Source organism: Nematolebias whitei, chromosome 11 (assembly GCF_014905685.2).
Source record: "Nematolebias whitei isolate Nwh7 chromosome 11, NemWhi1, whole genome shotgun sequence".
Lineage (NCBI taxonomy): Eukaryota > Metazoa > Chordata > Actinopteri > Cyprinodontiformes > Rivulidae > Nematolebias > Nematolebias whitei.
In genome coordinates, this window is record NC_056508.1 from 34771767 (window position 1) to 34790297 (window position 18531).

The 18531-nt window shown below is 36.6% G+C and overlaps 1 protein-coding gene across 1 annotated transcript; it reads left to right on the forward strand.

Annotated features, from left to right (window-relative positions):
• The first annotated feature begins 1744 nt into the window (after positions 1–1744).
• On the forward strand, positions 1745–18331 carry sycp2 (synaptonemal complex protein 2). Its single transcript, XM_037684256.1, has 42 exons — positions 1745–1853; positions 1948–1968; positions 2220–2305; positions 2394–2488; positions 2581–2615; positions 2693–2835; positions 2961–3013; positions 3216–3261; positions 3431–3529; positions 3657–3717; positions 3965–4113; positions 4318–4374; positions 4901–4987; positions 5142–5230; positions 5396–5525; positions 5829–5886; positions 5992–6037; positions 6188–6267; positions 7800–8242; positions 8348–8475; positions 8587–8623; positions 8730–8800; positions 8911–8956; positions 9049–9092; positions 9209–9275; positions 9420–9585; positions 9700–9764; positions 9858–10022; positions 10446–10583; positions 10734–10886; positions 11131–11281; positions 11687–11988; positions 13471–13758; positions 13908–13959; positions 14186–14311; positions 15169–15341; positions 15548–15642; positions 15905–16004; positions 16180–16238; positions 17863–17941; positions 18057–18113; positions 18275–18331. Exons 1-42 carry the CDS (start codon positions 1745–1747, stop codon positions 18329–18331), a joined length of 4506 nt encoding a protein of 1501 aa, XP_037540184.1.
• Positions 18332–18531: the final 200 nt, after the last annotated feature.

Sequence of the window (18531 nt, forward strand, 5' to 3'; positions counted from 1 at the left end):
CTTTCTGAAATAAAATATAAAAGCAAACCATGTAAAATATGATGGGGATGTCCTCAGATAATTTTAATTGTTTTGTGAGACAGAAATGAAAGGACTTCAATTTACTATTTGTTCACAACTAAATAGCCAACAATGCAAATCAATTAAAACAATGCAGCAACGTGGAATGCTGTGCCATCTTATTTATGTATTAAGTTATTTTTGATGTATATATTATCAAACATTACATAAAGAAATTATTTTTTCCACCAATCAGAAAGTATTGTGTATCTGTGTAATAACAAAGTATGATACATTTGTATTTCTAATTAAAAGTCACTTTTTTATGATCATTGTTGATGGGCTGTCTTTTGCTAAACTTTGTACACAAATAATTTACTTTAAAAAATAAATCACTACACAAATTGCCTGTGCAGTTGTTTGTTTTTTATTGTCTGCACATTTTTGCAATCTGATCAAATTAATTTTTATCATACTTAATTTTATTAAATCCTGATTATCATTTAAAAAAAATACCACAGTAAGTCTTGCATAAAAAGAGACTAGTATGGTTAATAATGTATCTAGTAGCGCTTACAACTACAGTATGGCACTGAATCTGATGGGTCACAAAATTGGATAAAACATCGTCACGCGCTTGCCTCTTCAACGTATGGTTCGCGCGCTTGCGGTTGGCTGTTTGAAAAGGCGGAAAAATGATCGAGAAAGACAACATTCAACTTACTGTTTTATGCGATATTTTATAAGTAAGTAACATGGTAAAATTACTGTAAAATGTTTCTTAATATTTCAGTCGTTTGGAGACTGCTAGCAGTTGTAAAGTATTTTAGCTAAGTATTGTTTACAGATAAGCTAGCTGAGAAAAAAAAATGGATGCGCCATCTTTTTCTTTCTGATTTTATCTATGTAGATAAGTTTTTGTTAGGCGAAATATGACATGATTTAATAAAACAGAAGGTTGTTTTGAATATTGTTTTGTACCTCGGTGCTCAACAACAATCCAACTAACATCTTAATAGAAATCCACTAAAATGAGTCCACTAAATATATAAGATGTTATTTGCATTTTAAGTAATGACCACGAGAACGAAAAGTTTGTAAGTTGAAGTTTGTTTACGGCAGGTTTTTGGTGTCTATCAGTTCCAGAGACTGCTAGTCCAGAGGTGGTGAAGCTGCTTCCAAGAAGTAAAAATGTCTCCAATCCAAAGCGGACAGGTGGGACCTGATCTATATCTATGTTACAGTAATAACTCAGTATTTGTTCTGTATTTTTGAATAGTACAACACTGTAAGATAACACGTTTTTCATGCAGTTGGAAAACGCTATTGACGAAGTGTTAAAGAGTGGAAATGTCCAACCACTTGACTTGATCATAGAGAGAGACACAAATGAAGAAACCCCCATGAAATGTTCTCAAAGGTTTCTCACCAAGTTGGATAAGCTCATCACCACGGTAAGATGCAGCTCAGCTCACTAACAAACCACTCAGAAAACTTTGTTTTTAAACCATGAATATTTCTTAGAGCTTGGATAAAAAAAATGCCAGAACAGCCAGTTTGGGGTTCGCCAGTATCTACAAATATGGAAAAAACCTGAAACTACCTCGTGGTCAAGGACTGTCAGTTTTAATAAACCAAGGACTTATTAAGAAGATGAGTATACATTTCTCACATACAAGCATGCATTACATGAGGACTTATCAAGCAAACATTTTCAGGTTTAATTTAAAGTGTTTCTGTGCACATGGTGCAGTGGTTTGAGAAATGCCATCAACTGTGGATCCACCATGGCCTACAATGGGACGAGACTATGTTTACTCTCTCTGAAAACTTTTTAAACGCCTTAATGGTGAGCTCATGTCTAACTGTAAACACATTTATAAATTACCATGTCTTTTTAAACTGAATGTAAGAGCCTTATATTTCTTTTCCTTCTTCTTCAGGGAGTTCATGAGTCTTGCAAAGAGGGTATACTTATACATTTATTCATTTTCATTTCAAACTCAATATTTGTTATGGCTTCAATTAGAAAATTACAAAGTTACCTAATTCATAAATTTGGCATCTGAAAAGCTGCATTGTTTACTAAGATGGGATTTTATTCTAAATCTATTGTTATTTTACAATATATAATTTCACTTGTGAGAAGCCACTGTTTAATCAAATCATAAATATGTATCTATTAAATTTGTTATTAACTTGTTGATTTATATTTTTAGGAACTCACAAGGTCACAGAGTTTTTCCTGTATCCTGTTGGACAGCTGGCTGTAGACCCAAGAATATACATCCTGATTCAGAAAGAGGTTCGAAATACTCCCTATAACTGTTTTTGTGGGTACATTTAATGATGAAAGTCCTTCATAAATTAATTTTATTAAATATTTTTATCAGGCCATTCGTAAATATAACTTGATTCTGGACAAAATCCCAGTGGAGTTTAAGGAAAACAGAAGAATCTTAACATCACAGGAGGGTTCAGATATAATGTATGTAGGGGAAGTTTTCTACCAAAAACTAGTAACGCTAATTTTTTAAATATCTGCATTCTCTTGAACCCTTGTGTGTTTACATTTGGCAGGTCCAAACTGGCTGCTCAAATATTGGAGGGTGGTGGTTAGTCTTTATTTATTTGTTTTAGAAACTCTACAGTCTTTATCCAAAATAAATACAAACCTCTTTTTTTCCTCCAGATTATGACTTGCAGTCGTCATTGATGGAAGCATTGTGTAGAATGGCTGTTCCTGGGCAGAGGAAGAAGCTAGCAGATCGATGGTTCAGCATGGCACATGTTGCCAGTGCTTTTGCTCAGATCAAAGATTCAGAGTTTGAGACGGTACATTTAGACAGTTTATAGTCATTTTAGTGTCTGCTATTATCTTTTGATGTATTCCTTTGCTAATTAGTTGTAATTGTATTGCAACAGGTTACATACACATTGCTTAAATATGTTGTTTTTAGACTTGTCGCAGGTTTCTAAACATGGTGAATGGGATGCAGGGAGACAAACGAAGGTCAGCACTCTCTTTGGTGTAAACAAGTGAACCAGAAAAGTTATTTTTTCTTTCGACATCCTGAAATTCTAGAGAATAAAATACAACATTTATTTAAATTGGCAGTTGCCTTAACAATGTCCTGCACCAGAAAGAAACATTTGTGTAAATTTGGAGTGGTAATTCATTGTCATAGATAAACAATATTATTTATGTATTTCAGAGTGTACTCTTACCCTTGTTTGGAAGTTTATTTGGGAGAGTATGAGGTTAGTATCAACAGGATTTCTATGAATCAAAAAAAAATTATATACAATTTAATTTGTAATGATCTGTAGTAAAAATATTCAAAATTCAGGCATGTTTGCTTGAATATTACTCTCCATTCTGCTCTCCTAAAGTCTATACGATGTAAACAGACTGTGGTTGTCTTGTTAGCTGCTGATGCCCTCAGATGAGAAGCTTGAGGAATTCTGGATTGACTTCAATCTCGGCAGTCACAGCATCTCCTTCTACTTCTCCTTGCCTGATGAAGAGGTACTGGTACCCTAAGATTATTTATGTCTCAGTCATAAACATTCACTAACAAAAGATGCCTATTGATATTTTTTTATTAAAGCTCATCATCAGTGAGAGCATAAAAACTGTTTTTCTTATCATGTAGGAGGGCCATTGGGAAACAATATGCATCACTGGGAATGAAGTCCAAAGCTACACTGTCACAGGTACCAGTAATCAATGTAGAGAAACAACCGCAAGTCTCTAGTCTCTAATGTATGTCAGTCACACAATCATATGTAATATAGTGTGGCAATCTATCCATCTACTCATACAATAAAATACTGTATAGAAAAAAAGATTGTCATAATTAGTAAGCTAGTATTACCATTTTTGGAAATGATTACTGGTATGTGCTGTATATGTTTGTTCAGATTTGGTTTAATACAATAATTATTATTTTTTTGTCTTAAGAGGAGAGCAAGCATCAAGTTTTGCAGATAAAGCTGTCAGAGGTAGTGGTTGTTGGTTCAGTGGAGGGATCCCATCTTACCATCCATTTCAGCTCCTCTCTAGACATTCTACAGGCTGCTAAAGCTGTCTATGGACAAAGGAAAAGAAAAGTAAGAGGTCTTGGCCCATTCACTTATTGACCGCTAAACATATTAGATTGACATGTTCCAGGACAGTAAGTTGTGCATTATTAGAATGAGAAACCTTTGCTCTCTTAAAGTAATTTTTTTAAGCTAGAACATATATACTTTGCATTAGGCTCTGTGGTCTGAAAAAAATTATTATTTGGTATTAACCTGTGTCTTTTTTGGCAGCACACACATGTAGTGAAAACAGCAGGTAAAACAATGTTAGAAGAAAACAACACCCAGGTAAGCACAAACCTATAAAAAAATCAGTTTACAGATATGATATGTTCACTGTGTTAATGTTATGATACAAATACCACACTACACTAACTAGACAGCTGAATCAGCTGCAGACCGGTTACATTTTTAGATGAGTTTCAAACAAACTTGTGTATGTGTTATCAAAATTATCCCGTGAACCACTGAGAAAGTACTCATCAGATGTACATCTTTGTAGTCTATTCTTTTCAAGCTGGCCACTGCAACTAATTGACTTCAGCAAACAGAAAATGGCTATAACTGTCATTTTTTACAGATATTGATCTAAAATTAGATGTGGTAGCTGTGAGTCATCCTGAACACACATTTCAAATACTAATTTATTATGCAACATCTTTGTTCAAAACTTTGGCATGCCAGGCAGTGGGCAATATGCATTGCTTCAGTTATATCTTTACTTTGCATTGTGTCAGAAATGTGTCATCTTTTTCATGTGAAGACAGAATTTAGGCTATGAAGTCATTGTGTACTGCATGCTGCTCTGACACAGGTTGTTCCAGAAAGCCAGGTGTCCCTCAGTGAAAGTGAGAAAACTACAGCACCAAATGTTTTATCCACTCCAGCTGCAGCTGTACAAGTAAAAATAATTGTATTCTAAATATAAAAAAAGTGATGGTTAAGTGTTTTATGTTTTATATTTTATCACAATGCAAACGTTGTTGTTCTGACGTCTCATTTAAATGAGCAGATCATAGAGGCTGCATTAAGGTTCACAAACATTCTGATTTCAGATGTCGACCCCTGCCAAAATAAGGATGTCGGAATCCATTTCTTACATTAGCATCAGTGAAGGAGGATCTGTGTATAGTAACAGTTCTCTTGCGCTAAAACTATCAAGTAGGTAACACTGTCCTGTATTGTTTTCACACCACTAGAAGTATAATTTTAACACCTTGTGCTCTCACCAGTTCTTGAAAGACTAACAAAACCTAAGCTTTTTTTTATATGTTATCATTATTTTTTGATTGATTGCATTCTGCTTTTCTTCCTCTTTATGTACTTCAGACAAAAACAAGACCTCTCTGGAAAAGATTTGTTCACGTGACCCAAGTGTTAAGAGCTGCAAATATAGCACAACACCAAGCATCACAAATGCAGTTGACATTAAAGAGCAGGTTTGTCACTAAACATATTCCATCCAAGTTGCTGCATATGTGGTACTTGAGTCAAAAATGCTCAAAATTGTTTTGACATAAGAATAGCGTTCAGTAGCTAAATTAAATTTTGACATTTTTATTTAAAAAAGTTGTGTGCCTAAAAAATATACAGTATTAGTCGAGAATAGCAGCATTTGTTGCATCTGTATGTATCAGTATGTATTTTGATCAGGTCTCTTGTAAATGAGTCTTTGAGGCTCAGTGGGAACTAACCTGTGTAAATAAAGGTCAAATAATAATAAAAATTTGCCTGTTTTGCAGAAGATGCCACAGGCTGAAGCAGAACATGTGGCTGTATCTGAACAAGGAAAGAGTCAGGGTATTTTATTCTACAAGTGACTTTTAACTTTGTCATTTTCTGAAATTACAAAATATAGGACATTCTTCAGCCTCTCAAAGCTGTCTCTTAAATTTTTATTTACAGAGCACTACTTTATACCTGACACACAACCCAAAGTGGGATGTAACCCGTAAGTCAAGTGAAAAACCTTCAATCTATTCACAGATATTCTGTCATTTGGTGGCTAGTTTTGTCATTGCTAGTGCAGTAAAAGTTTATTTGTGCATACAGTAAGTGTATTAAGAAAGTATGTCTGAATAGTGCTGTCTTCCAATTACAGATCTTCTACCTGGAGCAAATTCTCAGTTTCTGAAATGCTAATGATGCCAACACAGAAAATTGGATCTTTCCCAAGACCTGGTAATTAATGTAGACATCAAATACCTTCAGTAGGACTCAGACCCAGTGTACACAATGCTGTTTTTGAATAAAACCATAGCTTTCTGCTGCACTTTCTATGAAACCGAAGGTTTGTAAATTCAGGTCTCAGCTTGCAGACTTTCAGGGACACCCCCCCCCCCCCCCAAGTAGTGTTAAATTGCAAATTTGCACTGTTTAAGAGCACTTTTTTCACCTGCATGGGCAAACACACCAGTATCAATGGCAAATTGGTATATATTGCTGTGTGTGCTGTATGTGTTACAAGCTGTTTTGGTTTTCAGAGATTCTACAATAGAACATATGTTTGCTGACCAAAGTCTGTGACAGAGAATGTGAGTCAAATTCAACAAGTGCTTGACCTGTAAGGCAAACAAGGACCAGCACCAGCTTGTAACCTGGCATGATAACTATTAGGCCTGTCGCGATAAACAATAAATCAATTAATCGCATGATGAAAATTATCGACCTCATTTTCATTTATCGGCTTTATTGTTTCTTTGTGTCTCTCTCTTTCTACTGAAGACACTGGATGACAAGGCTCAACTCTGGTGCTCTTCACTGACCCCTCCCTTTCTCTTTAAAATCTGTTTTAACCATCCAAAATCACGTTTTTGGATTGTTAAAAGCAGCTAAGCTGAGAAGCTAAGCTACAAGCTAAGCTAACAGGCCAACCTCGGAAAACAACCTCCATCTTGTCAAAGCTCCAAAATTCACGGTTGCAACCTGTGCCTTTGTCTAAAAAGTTTTTCTCTGCAAAAAGATGCTGAGAACTTGTTTACTGTTTTTTTATGAAAAGTTTTGTGTGTAAAATGCTATGCTGAAGAGCTCAAACCACACCAAGCATCCGCCATTTTGAGAACTGGGGAAAAAAAAGGAAGGCGAGACAGCCCATGTCACGTCAAGGAGCCTCCTGCCCATTTTTCTTTAAAGAGACATGTTGCTCGCTCCCTCACTATCCATCCTTGGGTTCAGACAGTCTTATACTGCCATCCAGTGGCCAAAAAAGGTACTACACACAAAATTAACCAACATTTCTTCTTAAATTTGACAATAATTACTATTTATTGTCAAATTTCAAACAATACTATTGTTTATCGCAATAATTTCTGAGACATCCAACATTTTTCAGTCAGGTCATCTGGACACATCTTTGTCCAGATGACATGACTGAAAAATGTTGGATTGTATACCTGGATTATTGAGCATGGACTTTGTTGTTAACTTGTGAGACAGTTAATCGCCTAGCAAAATGCGTTATCGTGACGGGCCTAATAACTATACCAGATTCAAAATTTTGTGCGGTCTCGTGAATAGCTACTGCAGTATGTGTAAGTGGGGTTTTTATTCAGAATAATCATAGAAAAAACTTAACATTTTAAGAGATTGTTTTTGTGTAAACTGGGCCTTAGTTGCAAAAAATTGAAATTTTGAAGGCATCTAATATATATATGTATATGTGTGTGTGTATGTATATTTTGTTATATTTATTATGTTCCTTATTTCCTCTTAAGAGTCTGATTCTAGAGTTGAGAGACAGCTGGATCAACGTCCATCCTCTGCACAGAAACTGTCAATTTCAGACTCAAGCCTCATTCTCCAAAAGCAGTTTCATAGTGAATTGACACAGCAACTGCAGCCACTCCTCAATGAGCGAACCAAAGATCCTCAATACGAGGCAGCAACTGCCCTACAGAAAAAAATGTCTAATGCCAGAAGAAACTCGAAAGACCAAAGCTCTGAAAGCATGCATAACTCTTCATTGCACTCACCTAAAGTGCAGCAGGTTCCAAAAAACTACCAATGCAAAGAAGAAAGTAAAGGTCAGACGTCGCTGAAGGTAGACATTGTTCCAACGAAAACTTCACTAAAGACATGCGCAACCAAAACAGTGCAGGAGAGAAAAATATCCAGTAATAAAGAGGACACTAAGGTTGATCTTTCAAGCAAAGAAAAAGTAAGATTTAAATATAATTTACATCCAACGTATGAAAAGATTTACATGATTCTTCTGTGTTCATTTTGTTGTTAAATGACATTCTCTCTCATTTTCTCTGATTAGAGAGATGCAAAAGTTACTTCCAGCATGGTAAAGCTCATTTCTAGTCATTATGAAATTCAAACCAGGTCTGCAGCAACAGATTCTTCAGAAAATACTGTCCAGAACTGGATTCCTCCTCTTGTCAACAGGTTCAGTATATTAACATACTCACATAGGACTAGATTTCTTTTGTTGAAAAAAAAAAAAAAAAAACCTTCATTTGTAGAAAAGTGACACATAAAATATATTTTTTACAATAGACCAATCTTCAACATGAAGGCTTTTTCATCTGGAAAAGTAAGTGATCATCGCCTAATTGGCATCTTGGTTAGACTTGAGTAACACTAAATCTTTTGCTGTTTTGACAAACTTGTTTTACTGAAAGTGGTTGTTTTTAATGTAGAACAAAATGCCAAAAGGTGTGAGCTCAAGAAAGTCCTTTAACAAAACCACAATAAAGTGTGTCACGCAGAGGTAATTCAAGTCAGTTTAAAGATACCGTATTTGAAAAAATTGCATCAATGAATGGCTTACAATGTCAAAATATGGCCAAGTTGTATTTAAAGCGGTCTTCTTTTTTGCAGAAAAGACACATTTTCATTCAACATTGATTCACCCGTCTGCATTGGGGTAAATATTTTTAATGCTTGCTATTTAGTTTTTTATTGATTTGCTTGAGTACTTAATCTACGACTAACTATTTACCTATTTTTTAACTTTAGGTAGAGAACAAAATTCTAAACAACACATTAGACACATCAAACAGGTAAAAAAAAAAAAGGGAAAGTGTAGAAATGAATTAATTATCAAATATTGCAAACACAGATTCTTTATTTTTGTTTTAAATATGTTGAATTTTATTTTCCTAATGTTGTTTGACAGTGACATCCAGATCTCTTCCACACGTCGCAATACAACCAAGAAAGCACAACTGGAACCACTGGCCAAAGTACGTCATTGAACTTTATGATAATTTAAGTGATACAGCAAAGTTTGTTTGTCTTTCTGTCTGTGGTATAATGTTCATTTATTGGCCGTTTGCCATGTATCATGGCCCATCTGTAGTTGTCATCTTCTGGTTTTTGTGTTGCAGAACAAGCGATATGTGAAAAAACATCTGTTTAGCGACACAGACACAGACAATGCTGTGACAGAAGTCAGCTGGCTGACGGAATCTGCTAGGAAGTCCAAACCCCAAGTTACCAAATATACCAGACAGGCACTCCCCAAATCCAAAGCCACCCCTCCTCAGTCTCCGGGTAGGCTCTAAATGTCATATTTTACCTCACACTCTTTAATTTATCACAAAAGTAAAATTGCAACAATCGCACTACCACAAGAATGTATTTTTAATAAACCATTTCTTAATGCAGGCAAATCCCCAAATGTTCTCCCAGCTGCTCCAAAAGCAACAAAGGGCAATAACAAGCAACGCAAAGTAAGAGGTTTAAATGTAAACAAATTTCTGTATGTCATTGGAGCACTATTTCAATTAACCACAGAGTGTCACTGTTGTATCTATTTAAAGAAGGCACTGACAATGAAGCCTGTGGAAGAAGCGGCAGTGGCAGCACCCAGCGGACCACATGCAGCTGGCAGGAGACCTAAGAGAGCAGCAGCCACTTCTACCAAATGTTACCGAGATCCAGATACTGATGGGAGCCAGTCTGAAACAGAGGAGGCTCATGCATCTAAGGCAAAAGATGTCTACTTTTATTTATTTATTTTGGATTGTTTCTTAGAATACTGTATATAGCTTACAAAAAATGTTCTTGCTTTTGTTCTTTTTTGATTGCATATGATCTGGTTTGTCTTAAAACTTTTTTTTCCTCCATTTATAATAGAGTACTTTTATAAATTAGTGTATCAAAACGTGAGTTCACTGCAACAAACTTGAAAGCTTGACTCACTGTACATAAAACAAATTAATCTGTAACAGTTTGATGCAAAATGTTTATATTTTAGTAAACTTACACAGCAGCAGTGTCCTTAGAAACATGTGACTTATAAACAATCTAAAGATGCTTTACATTCAGTACTATATTTTTCAAATACAGAAAAAAATAACTTGCATTTGTCAGATTTAAAACGGAGCATCTTTTTGTCACCTTAACATTAGCGCTTGTCTGCTGACAAGCTGAAGAATGATGTGAAGATTCAAGAAGCTACTCAGACCAAGAAGAAAACTGCCAGCAGACAGCAAACCAAAATGAAGCCACAGCCTGCATCAAATACGCCAACAACCTCTAAGTTAGAGGTAATTATATCCTTAATTACATTTTGATAAAGTCTATAAATTACCTGTCACCACCTATAAAAGTGGCCTCTGCTTTAAAGGTGAAACATCAACATAACCATTCAATTTGTGGATTGTAGTAGTTGCATTATTTGATTTGCCCATTTACAGACATGCCATGAAGGGAAGCAAGAAAACCGTGAGATCTGTTCAAAGGATCCACAAGTTAAAAAGAGAAAAGGCCTCTCTGACCAGCCTGCAGAAAGCTGCAGAAGACGAGATGAACGTAGTTGGTCAGATCTGAAAAAACAATCTGATGTCAAGGTAGGAGTTTTGTCTTATATCATGGACATTCCATTCATATGTTTTGAAATTGTGTTAGGCTTTGTAAAATGTGTTTAACGGTCCTTCCATGTTGATAAGTTCTGACGACTTTTATTTTATTTTGGAAATGAATGAGCTATGCGTTTAACTATATTTCTACTGTATATATACGTACATGTTGGGGTGTCTATGTGTTTGTCATTTTCCCATCTCATGAGAATTCAGAACACATTTTTTTCTGCAGGTTAGGCCTGGAAATGCTTTTCAAGAAACTTCAAAACTGAATAAGAAAAATGTCATCCCTGACCGAGAACAAATAAGTTCTTTGAAGGATTCCTTGGCTGCCGGCCAAACCTCTTTCTGTCCATCGCCTCCTTTCATCGAACACATGAGAAGTAAGATTCTGTGAACAGCTGCTCTTCAACATCAAAGTTAAATAATAGTTATTTGACTCCTTTAACACTACCTGTCCATTGAAAGTTTTATTGTTGATCAAGTAGTTTCATTTCATTACAGTGGTCACAATAGTTTCTTGATAGCTCCTTTGACACCTAGTAGATAAAGTGTTCCTCGTGTTGTTAGTTTAGTTCAAACTTTCTGTCTGTCTTTTACATTGCAAATGCAATTTCAGTTTGCACATGATGCATTTTAACACTAGAAACATTATAGAATAAAAATCTTCACAAATTCTTAACTGTAAATCGTTATGTAGAAAAGGGTGTATGTAGTGACCTTCTGTGCTTTGTGTAATTTCTAAAGCCAGCTATTTGAACATCTGTGTTTATTTTGGACCTTCACAGCTGCTGAGAGGTCAGCCCCAGCCTTGCATTTGACCTGCTCCACTGTCCTCACCCCATGGGTATCCCCACTCTCTGCCTCTCCTAAGCCTCCCTGCCAGGAATCCCCCTCTCCCGTCCCGCTGCTACCCAAACCTCACTCGACAGTCAGCAGTAAAAGAAAATGCAAACCATCTTCCTTCTACAAAGCAGAAAAGAACAACAGCTCATCCAAGACTAAGTTCATCCAGTCTGTTCCCTCTCCCTGCTCATCAAAAGGTCAAACCCCTGCACCCAGTCCTCCCACTGGACTGAGTGCAACAGAGGTAATCACCTTAATGATGTATTTACAATGAGTTAAAAAAAAAAAAAACATAAAAAATGAGACGGTTGTAAACTGTTAAAAATACAGTAAAAGTAAGTCAGTATATGGAGATATTGCAGTATTATTGTGGTAGAATTCTCACTTATCACAACGTGAGATTTGGTTATGAATGACTTAAATACATTATCTTAAAATTATATAACAGCTCATCTTTGACTCAAAGTTTAGCATCTTCGAATGAATCACATACCTAGGCCTGTCGCGATTAACAATAAATCAATTAATCACATGATGAATGAAAATTATCAACCTCATTTTCATTTATCAGCTTTATCGTTTCTTCATGTGTCTCTCTTTCTACTGAAGACACTGGATGACAAAAGGCTCAACTCCGGTGCTCTGCACTGACCCCTCACTTTCTCTTGAAAATCTGTTTTAACCGTCCAAAATCGTGTTTTTTTGGATTGTTAAAAGCAGCTAAGCTGAGAAGCTAAACTAAGAGCTAAGCTAACAGGCCGACCTTGGGAATAAACCTCCGTCTTGTCGAGCTCCAAAATTCACGGTTGCAACCCGTGCTTTCATGTAAAAAGTTGGGTTTTTTTTCTGCAAAAAGAAGCTGAGAACTTGTTTACTGATTTTTATTAAAAGCTTTGTGTGAAAAATGCTATACTAAAGAGCTCAAACCACATCGAGCGTCCGCCATGTCACCATGTCAGCCCATGCTATGTCAAGGGCCCTCCCTTCCATTTTTCTGAAAGAGACATGCTGCATTGTTAAATTTCAAACAATATTATCGTTTATGGCAACAAATTTCTGAGACAATTAATTGCCCAGCAAAATTTGTTATCGTGCCAGGCCTACACATATCTTTGCACCAGAAGTACGGTCATGGATATTACTTGACAAGTCTGCAAGAATCACTGGAATAAAATAGATGATGGTGTAAATAATTAAATAACTGAAAGCCTTACTGATAATCTAGAAATCATGGATGTTTGTCTCAGACCTGAACATAACTGGATAAGATTTCTCAGAAGAGCTGAAAGAATTTAGGAAAGAAAAAAAACATTTTCCTCCCTGAATCATCACTTTAATATTTTTGCTATTGTTCTAATAACTGTCAAACTTTTGAGCCCTCAACTTCATACACTTGTTTGGGCCTATATGAGATCTCTGTTGAAACAAAACCACAAGGATTACATATTAAAGCAGTCCCTCAGTAAATATATCAACATGAAAATATCAAGGAATTGGACTGAACAGTTGAATGGCATGATTGAAAACATGATTTCTGGGGATGAGGAAGAGCAAAACATGACTCTGCTGGGCTTCATCTGAGCCTTTTAATGCAATATAAAAATGTCTGTCATTTCCCTAATCCAAGGCAGACATGATGATTAGGTTACCACAAAATGAGTTGCCATTATTCTTCATGTCTCATAATTTGCCATCACTTTCTCTCATTGTAATTGTTTCTTTCCAGATGTGTGTAGACCAGCAGCATCTGTCCTCCACACCTCAGGCTCTTTTACCTCCGTCCACACAGGCCCTATTGACATCCACTCTTCTTGAGCTGGACAAACCACCTGTCGCCTCGGCTTCTTCATCACCCTTACCTGAAGACACTGTTAGCTACGGATGCCACCTTGACTTCAGTAAAGTGTCTTCAGCATCCCTGGCATCACTGAGCCATTCATCCCCTAAGTCATCAGTACCCAGCCGAAAACACAACAGCTCCTCTGCTTTCATGAATAAGTGTTTTAAATCAGAGGTTTGATTTATTTCCTGTGTTTTTATTAAGGATTTAAGTTGGGTGGATGGATGTATTAATGAAACATGAATGATTGGCTAGATTGTTATGGTTTTAAAATATATGTATCCATCACATAAATGACTAATACTTGTTGCTCCACTTGACAGGAAACACCAGTTAAAGGGAACGACATTGAACTTACACAGCCTCTTTACTCAGGTACTCAGGTTTTGGTTCTGGATTTCCTGATGTCCTTTAGCATCACAGCAAGGGACAGAGACACCGAGACAAACTTGAAGTTCATTATACAATTTTTCTTGTAAAAATTATGAGCACAGATATACTCAAAAGAGACACACCTTATTCTGTTATTTTTTTATGTATTCCTGGACAAAAATGCTGTGCTTTGTGTGATCATGTTCTCTCTTCCACCCTGTTTTTTCAGGACCAAGTCGTAAGCGTCATGTATCATCCAGTAATTCTGAGGAAGCTAAGAAGGAAAAGAACAAAAAAAGCAAGATCAGAACGCAGCGTTCACCTCGAATGAAGCCTAGGAAATTGTTCAAGTCCTGTAAGGCAAACATTAATTAATATGAGTGCTTAGACTAGAAAACATGAGAAAACCAGAGCAACAGTTATCACCCAGAATATTTGTGCAATTGTCATAGTATACCAGTAAAGAGCTGTGGTTTAAGTTTATGTAACATTTTATTTAAGTTAAATCAAGCTAACTAAAACATAAATGTTATTTCCTCACTGCTTCAACAACCAGCCCTTATGTCTAAATGCATACTGTATATAAGTAAAGTTACCTTAAAAATTACAAATGTATAAATAGAAATCTGGGCAGCACGGTGGCGCAGTTGGTAGAGCTGCTGCCTCTCAGGGAGCAGGTTGGCCTGGTTCAAATCCTGGTTCGGGGGCCTTCTGGGTGGAGTTTGCATGTTCTCTATGTGCATGTGTGGGTTTTCTCCACATACTCTAGTTTCCTCCCACAGACCAAAAACATGCATGTTAGGCTGATTGATAACTCCAAATTGTCTCTAGGTGTGAGTGAGAGAGTGAATGATTGTCTCGTTTGTCGCTATCTGTCCCTGTGATGGACTGGAGACATGTCCAGTGTCCCCCACCTCTCACAGAGTGATAGCTGGACATGGGCACCAGTGACCCCCACAACCTAAAAGGGATGAAGGGGGTAAAGATAATGGATGGATGTATAGAAATCTCAATACTTCTGTCCAGCTTTTTTTTTGTTGTTGTTGCCTTATTTAGTCTTGGGCAGTTTGGAAGTACATGTCTTAAAATAGGGCTTTTAAAACACAGTTTATCTAAAAACGTTTTGTTTGTCTTGTGCTTTTTTACATAATAAAAAAAGGTTTAAACCAGAACCGAACTCAGCTTACCACTGAATGTTTTTGGTCTCTGCAGTTGCTGAGGCGTCTGCTTTGGAGGGACAGAGCAACATAAGTTCCACTAACTGGGAGGATGAAGTTGTGGATGAAGACATGGAGATGAATGATGAGTTAAATCTGCCAGAAATTACTTTAAACCCAAACAGCCTTTGTCAGCAAATGAACTCTGAGCTGAAAAACAAATTCCAGGTTTGACTTGCACACAACAAACAGAATAAAAATGTTATAGCACTATTATTATGTTAGTACCCTAAAAGCCAAGTACCACTAAAAATACTGTTAGGAAAGGTGACCATGTGCGAATGAGAAAGCATTTATTTTAGATGATTCACTTTGCACTTGTGACTTGTGTTCACACTATGACGTCACTGATTCTGCACATTAAATGTTTTCAGAACCATTGTAAAATGATGGAGATCTACAATAAGCAGTCTTTAAAGACGGTGCAACAACATGTCTCTTCCATTAATGTGCAGCTTACTAAACACAGGTCAGTTGTTGTCATTTCTTTTGTGAAAAATCCCTAAATTAGGACTTTTTTATAGTTATCAAAAATTGTCGAAAATTATTTTCCAAATTTCACTTTTGTTACCATCAAACTGTATTTGATGGCTGGTTGTCTGCTCTTAAATGAAAATAAAGTACTTACATGTTTCATAGGCTCCAAAAAGTGTTTTGTCTTCCTGCAATCTGAATCCTGTGACATTTTTTTAAAATATTTTTTACTGGGTAATTGTCTTTCCTCTGCACAGAACTCAGAGGCTTGAACAGGTTAAAAAGGTCATCTTGGAAGAGATCCACATGATGGAGCAGGATGACGGCATGCTGAACAATATGGAGAAAGATCTGACTGTGGGTTTTACAGAGTGATTCTCTATCTCCCCTTTCCTTTCTACACAGAACACACTGTAGAAAATAGCGTCAATAAAATAGCCTCATCAAACACAAACCAGTTGGTTTTATTTTCTTTAGTATTTTTAATTTGACAACTGTGATTTTTATTTTTTTTTATCCTTCTCTCTTGTAGATGATGTGGAAAAAGCAGATCAAGGCTTTCCATTCTTACCAGAAGCAAGAAGTCTTGAGGTAAATCTTTAATTTATGTGTTTGTGTGAATGCAGAAAGAACAATGTTGTTAACTCTTGCCATGTTCTCTGATCAGTGATGTTCTCACAAGGATAAACTCAAATATTCTATAATATGTAATATGTTGAGTAATATACCTGTTTGCTCTGTGTATCAAGGGTTAAAAGGTTTCACTGAAAACTTACATTTTCCCAGGGTTATCATCAGAAAATAAATGTCACCCCAAAGTACAAGCTATTTTTTTAGTTTTTAGCCAATGCTTTATATAACTAATATGGATTACAGTAATTTGGCTGTATGGAGTGCATTTAAAAAAATATTTTAAATATAAATGGCACCCGGGGCAGCACGGTGGCGCAACTGGTAGAGCTGCTGCCTCTCAGCGAGCAGGTCCTTGGTTCAAACCCTGGTCCAGGGGCCTTTCTGGGTGGAGTTTGCATGTTCTCTCCATGCATGCGTGGGTTTTCTCCGGGTACTCCGGTTTCCTCCCACAGACCAAAAACATGCATGTTAGGCTGATTGGTAACTCAAAATTGTCCCTAGGTGTGAGTGAGAGAGTGAATGGTTGTTTGTCTCTATGTGGCCCTGCAATGGACTTGCGACCCGTCCAGGGTGTACCCCGCCCCTCGCACAGTGATTGCTGGACATGGGTACCAGCGACCCCCGTGACCCAAAATGGAACAAACGGGTAGAGATAATGGATGGATGGATGGATAAATGGCACCCAGATTCACACGCCTCATACACCTCGACACCTCAAGTGCTTCATGCCTTTATTAGAGCATACATTATAATTCAAGTTTTCCTCTTTTGTGTCTGATTCTAAGGAATGCTTTCTATCTTGCTGTAGCTAATATCTGAGCTCTTTTTACGCAGTGATGTCTTTGTTCATGACCATACATGCAGAGTTTTAACTACCGGTAATATGATCAGAAAAACAAAGACCAACACATTCAACTGTTTGTAACTTGAAGTCAGTCATGTGCAAATGCCAGGGTTTGAATTATTCACACCACCAGTTAATAATACATACCAGTAATCAGGTGAAGAAAGAGTTCAGTGTTTGAGGTTCATGTGATTTGCAGACTGTGTGAATGTTGTAATGTGTAACATCGTAAATTAAAATCCTGACAGTTTACAGAGTGGCGTGCAGCCTGCTGTGGATCAGCTGTGGCTGCTTTGAACTTGTTCATTTTAAGTGATTGACTTAATGATTGCATAAATGCTGAAACATTTTATTTGTACATTTTCCTATATGTAATATAAACTTAATTGTGGCTTTTATTATTTTCCTCTGCAGTGCAATAAATGTATAAATACAAATATATTTTTATAATCCCTAAAATCAAACAAAGTGAGTTTTTGGTGGACTTTTTAGTGTTAAGTTCCATTTAAAAAAGAAAGCAACCTTACATGAATACACTTAATGTAAAGTGTTTTGACTTTCTAAGTTGTGTTACTGTGCTTTAATAACTCAAAACTCTTTTCCACTTTAGTACATTTTGATTAATATCTGGATCTTGTTATTTTTATCTGCGCTCCTTTGATATATTTGTATTTTTGTTAACTTCTCTGCCTCTTTTACTTCAGTTGGTTGCATGACTGTCTGTTTCTTTGTACCCAGAAACGATACATTAAAGAGAACCCTCCAGGGCAGTGTGCATCAGAGCCTTCAATACGAGGAGGGAATATTCACATCAGAGGTGAGACTTTCGCTCATCTATACTGTACCTGTACTGTGTACTCTAAGAACTGTTTAGTTCAGTGGTTAACAGTTTTCTCTGCTTTTTCTAACCATGTTCTTGCTGCTGTGTTTAGATGGGGCTAATAGGAACGGAGATGAAATCAGTTCAGGACAGACTCCTCATTGAGATGGTAAGCAGAATCAAACACAGGTGACCTCAGCAGCTGTGTCCTTCACCTCCTCTCTTGAAAGCTTTTACCCAACATTCAATGCTCTGACTCAGATATTGATTTGTGGCGTTTAAAAGTGTTCTTTTCCTGAATGTTTCTTTGCGTTTGTGTTCCATTTGCAGCAAGAGGGAGAGATCCAGAGTGTGAAGCGAGGACTGCGGGCTTTGTTTTTCCCCTGATGGAGTCAGGTTTGAGTGGAGTAAAATCCTTCCAAAGGTCTTGGAACAATAAAAACCCCAGGATGTTTATGTCAACGTACGACTGTGTAGTGCAGCTGTGCTCATTGCCAGCCCAAGTGTTTGTATCTTGTTGTTTTGTATTTTCAGGTTCTTTTGTTCCAGTAGTTTTCTTAAGTCTGGGTTTGTTCTTCATATACAGT